At 45.3% G+C, this 9,899-nt stretch overlaps 1 protein-coding gene across 2 annotated transcripts in view; it reads right to left on the bottom strand.

Annotated features, from left to right (window-relative positions):
- Positions 1-268: 268 nt before the first annotated feature.
- The window catches only part of AGL26 (tRNA (cytidine(34)-2'-O)-methyltransferase), a 44,760-nt gene continuing 35,129 nt past the window's right edge, over positions 269-9,899 (bottom strand). Inside the window, exons 5-7 of one of the 2 annotated variants that reach the window (XM_086820530.1) lie at positions 9,510-9,570; positions 9,357-9,410; positions 269-768 (exon numbers count right to left, since the gene is read on the bottom strand). In XM_086820530.1, the coding sequence (XP_086676656.1) occupies positions 430-768; positions 9,357-9,410; positions 9,510-9,570 (454 nt within the window). In that variant the 3' untranslated portion in view covers positions 269-429. The remainder of the gene's footprint in view (positions 769-9,356; positions 9,411-9,509; positions 9,571-9,899) is intronic. The other variant, XM_086820531.1, reaches the window with a different exon arrangement.

Here is a 9,899-nt window from a genome sequence, read left to right as displayed (position 1 = left end):
TATTGAGATCATAATCCCTATATGTGATCTAGGTAGAATAGCCACACCACTTGATCCTCGCACTCCCTTGGTCCGTGGGTACAATTTTACATTTAGCAAACCTCTTTCAATAATTTAATGGATCTCTAATGTAAAAGGAAATCACTTGATTGTAAAAATATGGTGGCTATTTTTTTCCATTGCAAGGCATCCAATATGGGTGCGGTATCCAAGCAAGAAGGATTTAAAATAGTTTAATTAACCACCATAATACAAGATTAAACATTAGTTGATTGAATGATTGATTTAAAATTTCCTAATAGGAAAATACTCAACAGCACTAAAAAGAAATATCAAAATAATAATAAAAAAGCACAATTTTTTTCCAAGGTCATCATTTAATTAGAGGATCCTAGACACAATTTACTATTATGCACTAAAGTTGAACTATTATGACTCCACAGCATGTAGTAGAGGTTTGGCATCCACCAGCTTATTGTCATCAAGTAATACTTGGGAAAGATCATCCAAGACATTGAGCTGAGAGTCATCAGTCCTCTCACCTGCTGATAGATTCTCTAGTACATTCAACTGACGTAGAGCTTCATAAATCCCAATCCCAACAGATACAGCGAGGTTCAAGGATCGAACGTATGTGTCCAACATTGGAATTCTCACTTTTCCACCACCATAATTTAGCTCGTCAGCACAGTCCTCTAGCGCTTCAGAAGAAAGGCCCTTCGTCTCTGACCCAAACACAAGCCAATCACCTGCTTTGTATTCCTTTTCCTGCAATTGAACCCACAAATAGATCACATTAGGACCCTCCCTTTCTTAGCCCTGCTCCCCCCCCCCCCCCCCCCCCCCCCCCCCCCCCCCCCCCCCCCCCCACCTGCACCCACACCCGCACCCTGCATTCTCGTCCCCCGGCTGTTCCACCCCCTCCTGTACCCAGTCTCCTTGCCCCTGCCTTGCTCCCCTCGCTTGCTCCCCTCGCTTGCTTTCCCGTCCTCTCCCCCCTCGTCTCTGTGCAAGATTCCGGTTCAGACTGTTCTCACGTCCTGCTGCTCTATTCCCAGTTGGAGCCCGCCCCTTGTGTTTCCCCCTATAGCTGTTGCTCCCTAGAGCTATTGAGACATTTGTGTGATATAAGTTAGCCTAGACAACCTTGTCTTGCAATTTAAGAGCATCACTCTGTCACTCTTGGAATCTTGTCTATAGGTCTTCTATGTGTCTCTTTTGCGATGTCTAGAGCTCTACATTGGTCAAGGTCATTGGGGAGATGATTTGGGTTTTGGGGACTTTCTAGTGACGTGTATGATCATAGTAGGATTCTTAGATCAGCGGAGAGTGTGGGAATATTGATCTTGTATTCTATGTATTTTATATGGCGAGTATAAATCTTAGACCTATAAGAGGTATTCTTTTTCTAAGGTCAGTTAGTACCAAGGTACGAAGGTAGAAATATCTAGAAGATGTTAAAGTCCAAGTGCGAGTATGTGTCATGCATAAGTTGCATAGCAAGTGGCAAGATTTAGAGATCCAACCAAGGCAAAATAAGTGTTGTGTATTTGCTTGGTGTATGTGGCATCATGTGATTAAAAAGCACTTTATCAATGGACTAAAAAGGTTTATGTAACTTTGAATAAGAATGCTTTTACCTTGATGTAATCGTGCAGTTTCTATCTAATTGTGTTTAGTACTAATCTTAATTAAACTTTGTCTAATTTTTCACACAATGTCTAGTCCAATGCAATTTGATTCTAGTTAGAGTATTTCTATTTCTTACTTGAAATTGCTACTCTTAACTTCGATCAAATTGCATTGGATTAGACATTGTGTGAATTAGACAAAGCTTCATTGAGATTAGTATTAAACACAAGTAGATAAAAACTATACGACTACGTCTAAACAAAAAGTATATTATATTATTCAAGGTCGTATACACCTTTGCATAGGCCTTTGGTAAAGTGCCCATTGACCATATGATGCCACATGCATCCAAACAAGTGCATGATACCTATTTGTCTTACTTACATCTCATATGCTTGCCACTCTCTATCCTTCCTATGTATGGCACATACTAGCTTTTTGATCCTTTCACACCTTCTAGGCTTTATCTAAACTTTGTACCTTTGTATCCTTACAAATGACTTTAAATAATTGAATCACACACTCTAAGACCAAGATATATCCTCTCTTTTACAAATCCTAGGATTACGAGATCATATGTTTTAACACCTCTCCGTGATCTAGTAATCGTACTACATGTCACTAGACTGGCTTGGGGCCGCCAATTATCTATCCGATGGCCTTGACTAACATAGAACTCTAGATAACTTAGTAGTGACATTAGAATACCTCTCCACAATATTCTATTAGTTATAGAGCGATGCTCTCGAATTGCAAGACAAGATCGTCTAAGCTTATGTAAAACACAATGTCAGTGGCTCTAGTCTCCATGCAATGGTGAAGTGCTCGTGTTTTCTTTTGGTCTAGCTAGGCATTGTGTGAACAATTAGGCAAAGCTTAATTGAGATTAATACTAAACACAATTAGATAGAAAGTAGATAACTACATCAAGAAGAAAGTGTGTTATGTTAGTAAAGGTTGCATACATCTTTTTATAGGCCTTTGGTAAAGTGCCCATTGACCATGTGATGCCACATGCACCCAAATAAGTGTATGACACCTATTTGTCTTGCTTGCATCTCATATGCTTGCCACTCGTTGTCCTTCTTATACATGACACATACTAGCCTTTTGACCTTTAGACACTTTCTAGGCTTTTTTAAATTCCAAGAATAGATCTTTCTATTAGCTAAAAGAAAATCGGCCAAGAGGCGTGATTCAACACTGTCTATGATAGTAAGACTGTCTATGATAGTAAGAGAACTGAAAGAAATGAAGGGGGGCGCTCCCTCCATGGCGGAGAGGGATGCCGCGTGGGGGAAGGCAAGACAAACAGCTGGCCTGTAATGCCAAATTACGGTGTTCTCCTTTTTGGTAAAGAAGGGCCAAGCGCCAGAGGTGGGGAAGAATGCTACCCGCTGTGTCTGCATGCGCTCTGAGTACCTCGCACGTCCCCGCCCGCAGGGTGTGAATGAGATCATCCCATGTAGCTCGAATAGTGGTCTTGCCTCCCTGCAATAGTGTCACTGCAGCACGCTCGCCAAATGTACCAGGTGGCAAGGCTTCATAGGAGCTGCCAGCATTGGCAGGTGCCGTTCTCCAGGGTCAATTGTCGAGTAGGAGCTGTGGCCACTATCGTTACTGACATGCAGCGGTGCGAGAGCATGAGAGCTAGGTCTCCGTCATCCTCAGAGAGAAGTGTTGTGCTAGTCTCTGCCTGCCAGACAACAGCCCTACATGTAACAGTGCGGGGCAGTGGCGGAGTCCAAAGTGAATAGGCGGAGAATGCGCCCCAAAACTTCCTGGACCTTCAGGCAATTGCTGGGACTTATCCGAACCGTCACATCTGCGACAAGTTGCGGGCCATCCCGAAATCGCTAGCCATGTGATCTTGTCCAACTCTCTCTATCTCCTTTGCACTCTCTCATATGTTTACTGTTTATGCTTCCGCTTTTGCTATCTCCTTCATGGTATCATACGGTTAGGTCCAGGCTGCTCCAAACTCTGCAAATCTGCCCACCTTGCTGTGCGTTTTGCTTCCATCACTTCTCTGGCTGCAGATCAGTCCATACAGTAGCTGTGTTTTCAGTACCTTGCTGCGTTTCTGGTCCAGCCCTCTTCTGGTTGCTGTTGGCCAGCCCTAAAGGCTGTGATTTGCTCTTCAACGGCAGATTTTGAAGTGTTTTGTCTGTGTTTTCTACAACAGCATCTGTTGGTGGTGCGTTTCTTGCTCGTGGCGCTGCCAGACAAGTGGCTCTTCACTGTCTTCTTCCTCCATGAGTCCCTGCCCTTGCGGTAGGCGGATCCCGGTGGATCTTGGACTGTTTTGCTGCTATCCCACCTCTTTCTCTCTACGGTTTGAGAGGGGGCTGATTGTTCCTGGTGCCTCGCTTCGTTGGAAAGCACTTGAGAGAAGTGTTTGAGAGCTGAGATTTGTTCTTTGCTGTTGTGGATATGGCTCCCCCCCAGTACGAACAAAGATGACAAGTTGAAATGACCCAACTACGCTCATTGGAAGCTTCAGATGCGGGTCTGGTTCATCCACAAGGGTTTGTGGGACATTGTTCAGGGCACTGGAAGGAAGCTTGAGCGTCCTCAAAACTCCAGGCGGTGGACTCAGGATCAAGAGGATGAATTTGCTGTGGAATTACAAGACTGGGAGAATCCAGACTCAGAGGCACATTCTGTGCTTGTGCGGACCATCACCGAGGAGGTCTTACCAACAGTGCAAACTCTCACCAGTGCTCATCAGGTATAGTCAAAATTAGAGGATCTCTTTGCACGAGATTTATCGATGAGGGCAGTTACCTTGCAGGGGCAGCTCTACGGCTTGTTATTTCCCGAAGGCAATTCCATGTAGTCTTTTCTCATGAAGTTACTAGCTATGGGTGCTACTTTGTCCTCTTCTCAGTTGGTTGCTCTTATCCTCACCAAGCTTCCTCCGGACTATGATGTGATTTCTCGATCTTTGCAGTGCCAGGTCACATCCACTCAGTTGGATTTTGATGATCTTAGCTCCCTACTTTTGGAGGAGTCCATTCTCATCTCACACGGTAAGTTGAAGGTGTCAGTCAACAGTTCTGACCAGGTACTTTCCTCAATTCAAAAGAAAGGTCGGAGTCGCTATTTCTCTTGCAGGAAAAGAGGACATCTGTCCAAGGATTGTTTTTCCAAGAAGAAGGACAAGACCGAGGGCAAGGCTTCATCTCAGAGAAAAAGCAAAGACACGACACAGGATAGTGATATAGATTCTAGTACCACTTCTAGGGCTCCCAAGGCACTCCCTGCTCAAGAGACCCCAGATGGTGTGTTTCTCTAGTACACATGCAGTTTCCCCCCATGTGCTTCCAGCCAAAAGAGGCTTGTAGGCGGGAGAGGGGACTGACTACAACTCCACTTACTCGTGCATGGGGACTGTATTCGAAGTTCCAAGCATTAGACATCTGACAAGACATGGTTATCTTTGGTACAACAGAGATTATGAACAGGATCTGTTCCAAGTTCATTGTTTGAGGCTTTTGGGATGTGATGTGTTCCGTCCACTGTTGGGATTATGAGAGCAATGTGTCCAACAGCTTATCATCTATTTTTGGCCAAGCAAAGTTCCTTGTTCGTGGTGGCATCTTGTTTCTAGGAAACAGGTTGGTGGGTGCTCTCTCTCCGAGGTGATTCCAGTATTCGCGGTGTTGGAGGGTGCATGGTTGCATCTTCATGGAGTTATCTTCTTCCGACTCTTGCACACTATGAGCTGCAGCGGGGGTGTTAGAATTGTGCATCTCAATGTTTTGGGGCTTTACCATTTATTTGGTATTTTACTAGATTTTTCTCCTATTTATTTGTCCAGGGGCAGTTGGCCAATTTCCTCCTGCACTATATAAGGAGTTCCCCATTATTCACTCTTTCATCCATTTCCCTTGCATATAGTTCAACATTTAGTTGCTAGCCATTGCCATTGTAAAGCTTTACTGCTGTTATAAAAGGTCATCTTGTCCAACTCTCTCTATCTCCTTTGCACTCTCTCATTTGTTTATTGTTTATGCTTCTGCCTGTGCTATCTCCTTCATCCATCACCGGCAAGTTTTGTGCACTTGGAGGCCTTTTCGGAGAGATTAATAGCACTACTAGAGTCAAACAAGGCTACTTGCTCTCTCCTACACTGTTTGGGCTATACATTGATGAGATCTCGGGATTCATGGACCAATTAGGTAGCATGGAATCACAGCTAGCATAGATGATGATACCCATTCTCTTATATGCATATGACATAGTCCTTGTTTTCCGACTCAGTTGAGAGATTGCAACGACATCTAGATGCATTGCAAGCTTTTTGTGATGAGAGACATCACAATAAATATTCTTTTTAACACCTCCTTTCAGGTTGCAGCCACACACTCTTTCACTTAAAAAGGAGATGAAAGTTGAGCCCTCTTTTTACTATGCACCTGGCTACCTAGGCACACGATTGGCACAAGGATATGCTGATGTTGCTCATTTGGAGAGACTATTTTCAAGCCCACTTCCACGAACCTTGTACCAGATGTTGGCTATTTGATAATTTGGTCCACCCACAACCATGATGTATGGGGCGTCTTTCTCGGACCAGACTTGGGGGGACCTAGGAGAGGGGGATTGGCGCAGAGTGGAGAGACTGCACGTTATAATGCTCTCACACATGATCAAGGGTGAGCCGTCAATGCCACATGCCATAGTATTGGCCGACTTTGGAACAGACCCTCTCGTCATAAAAGCCATGTTCCACGGAGTCACATACATACAGGGTCATAGCAATTGAGCCACATGGCTTTCACACGACTTGTGGTGCCTGAGGCTCGGCAAAAGATCTTGACTGCACCCACGAACCTCTAGAGATTCTCCACACCTCCGAAGCGGTAGGCCGTTGTGTCATATGGGAACTTTGAATCAAGGAGCTCCTCCTGAGATCTAATAGGAAGCTTGAGGCCCTATAGTCCGGTCTTCTAGGAAGTTTAAAAACTGCTCATTGCCTCCGCCACAAAGAGGAAGAGGAAGAGGAAGAGGAAGAGGAAGAGGAAGGGCACATCCCTAGCGAACTAGACGAGGAAGTGGAAACATGTCACTCCGAGCACCCTAGATAAGGACCGGACTATGAGAGGCCGAATGAAGGGCGGAGGCACCTCGGACCAAGGTGACGGGGAAGCCCATCCTGCACATAGTCCCCTTGAGAACACCCCAATTCCCTCGTCGTAGGCTTTCTCGAAATCTAGAAGGAGAACTGCATAGTCCTGCTAACATAAACGGGTCGTGGCAGTCGCCTCTCACAAGGTGAAGATGTTATCCAAGATGCTTTTATCCTAGATGAGACCTGTGTGCGTGCCATGGATTAGATCTGGGAGGTGGGTCTGTAGTCAACGACAGCCGATGGTTTTGGCTAGGATTTGTAGGTTGTTCCCAAGAGGGTGATAGGTCTCCACCACTAGGCGAATCTCCGACATGTCACCTCCCTCCTTGGGGATCAAGTGAATCAAGCCCTCCACCAGTCTTTCAAGCATAGATCCGGAAATCATAATCTCATTGAAGGCCACTCGAAAGCTTCCCTCCATGAGCACCCACCAGTGATGAGAAACAGGGGAATGGAAGCCCATCCTCACCTCGGCATTTGCCCCTAGGGAGCGCCTGCAAAGCCTCTGCAATCTCCTCAGAAGAGAAGGGTGTCATCAAAAAACTCTAGAGATCTGGTGGGACCACCTCACTACTATGCTGCCAAACCCTCTCTCTCGCATCTTGTATCGGTGTGAGGCTCTACAATGAATAGAGAACTAAAGAAACTAGTGATTGTGGCTCGAGCTTGGGGCTGGTTAGAAACAATGGTGACGTTCGATCATCTAAGCCTCCACATGCCATCCCTCCAATGATGAGGTTGTGTCTTCTCGAAGAAATCCCATGTGCCTTTGTCACCGGCCTAAATCTAGAAAGACTTGCAGGCATGGAATCTGTACACCACTCTTCTCTCCTCTATGGAATTGATCTCAATGCGCACTCTGGCCATCTAAGCCTTAATCCAAGGATTGTTCGGTGTGCGGTCTTGCAAGCGTTGAAGGGAGGCTACGCTCAAGCGGAGGCTCATCTCCTGCTCTCTAAACTCTGATAGTTTGGTCTAAGCTGCCTCCTAGAGAATGGCGCCAATCTCGCTAAGCGTAGTATCCAAAGTCACCACCGTTGTGCCCTCATGAAATACCAAGCAATCCCATGGCTCCTCTATCCTCTTGCAGATCTCCAGAACCTCGATCAAGCTCTGAAGTATGCAAAGGCTCTGCTAACTATCTTGTCGCCAAGGGTCCTCTAGAGAGAGAACAATGGGGGAATGGCCTGAAAAGGAAGTGCCGGCTAAAATACACACCAAGCGGCCTCGTCTATAGGCCCACTCATCAACATAGAAACAATGCAAATAGGAGAGGTTGGGTCCTACGCTCCTCCTATCAGATATGGAAAATCTCAAACTCCTACGGCTACGCCCAACTCCAGGAGATGTGGGTCATGGCGCTCCTCCTATCAGATATGGAGAATCTCAAACTCCTAAGGCTACGCCCAACTCCAAGAGATGTGGGTCATGGTGAAGACAAGCTCCTCCCAGGCCGCAAGCTCTACACCAGAAATAGTATCTTGGCTACCGCCTAGACTATTCTTCGTGGTCTCCAGCATAATAGAGTCATCCCCCATACATCAAAAATCAACCAGAGGGAGGCCCTACCAAATCATGCTCGAGAAGTCCGCCTAACCTGCCATGTAGTTAGGGGCGTAAATGTTAAGGAGGCCCACTCGGTCGTCCCCAAACTTGATAATCACTCATTGTGGCCTCGCGGGGGCACCTAGCACATATGTCCTATCAAGATGCATAACCTGGAAATCCAAGGGTTGTTTATATCCGTAAACTTCCACCTCGATACAACATATTATTCTATCCCGCATCCTTTTTTTCCCCTAGAAAATATCATGTATTAGTCAAAAAAGAAATAAAGTCCGCAAAAGTGAACTATAAATTAGCTCTCAAGTGGAGTGATATGTACAACCCTCGAACGAGGTGTAACAAAAAATGGGGAAGGGGGAGAACTCCCTCTTTGGCTCACCGTTCTCAAAGAGAGTCTACATCATGGGAGGGGGGAAAAGCCACACTGGGAGCCTATAGTGCCATGATGGGTGCTTCGAGCCCATAGTTAGGAATAGACCTCGGCTCCATGTGTGGAGAAATGCTGCGCGGCTCTGCTGCATCCTGTACATTGTAAGAAGCATACACATGTTGTTCTAATGATAAACCTCTACTTCAACCCTCAAAGTATCTAAAAAGAGCACTTTCTACACTGAGTGCACTTGATTTTGTTCATAATCACTGCCAAGCCAAGTAAACAAAATTTTAGTAAGTTTTGCTATTTTTTTTCATCACTCCCACTGTTTTTCACACAAGGCCTAAATATCTCTTTTAACTCAATCTTGCTATTAAGGCCTACCCAGAGCGGACCAAAAATATGGAGTACAAAATTGATGTGATTTGTGAAGCTAGAATACATACACCGGGGGGCGGCAGAGAGGGAGAGAGGGAGAGAGAGAGAGAGAGCATCTACTAAAGACCCAATACGCCTACGAGACCAAATTGATACAATAATGTCCATGGCATATCTCATCATGGAACAGAAAATAAAATAGAAACAAAACAAAGCTATCTCACTTGGGTGATACAAAACTATCGAGAGAGAGAGAGAGAGAGAGAGTACCGTGTACAAACATGTTCCTCGTTTTGTGAACGCCACAAGCCTCTTTTCACCTTCCTGCATGTTCAAGCATTTCTCCATCTTAAAGTTATTACTGATGATGACACCAACATTGTACAAGTGATACCCAATATTGATTGATCATAGCATGAGTACCTGTTGCTTGAAGAAGTGCATAAATTCACTCCAAGAATTATGTACTTTCACAAAAACAAATCTACCTTGATGTCAAGGAGATTAACATGTCACATATAACATGTTAGGATGAGCTCAAGAGTACATATAAAAGATGTAACTTGACACACTTTTGAGAAGCTGAAGGCCATTTTTCTGTATCTCCTTTGAAAAGCTTAAAGGGATGTGGATGCACCCACACAGCACTTACCGCCTTCTCCCATCCACCAACACCTTACCTAACCCTCCCCACACCACAGCCACACATGCACATACCGCCTTCTCCCATCAACCCACACTCCACCTATCCCATCCACCAACACCCCACCTAACCCTCCCCACACCACAGCCACACATGCACATACTGCCTTC

This window comes from Cibotium barometz, chromosome 26 (genome assembly GCF_041138505.1).
Source record: "Cibotium barometz isolate CiBa-2024 chromosome 26, ASM4113850v1, whole genome shotgun sequence".
NCBI lineage: Eukaryota > Viridiplantae > Streptophyta > Polypodiopsida > Cyatheales > Cibotiaceae > Cibotium > Cibotium barometz.
Note: the sequence above shows the minus strand (reverse complement) of the source record. Positions and strands in the feature narration are given on the sequence as shown.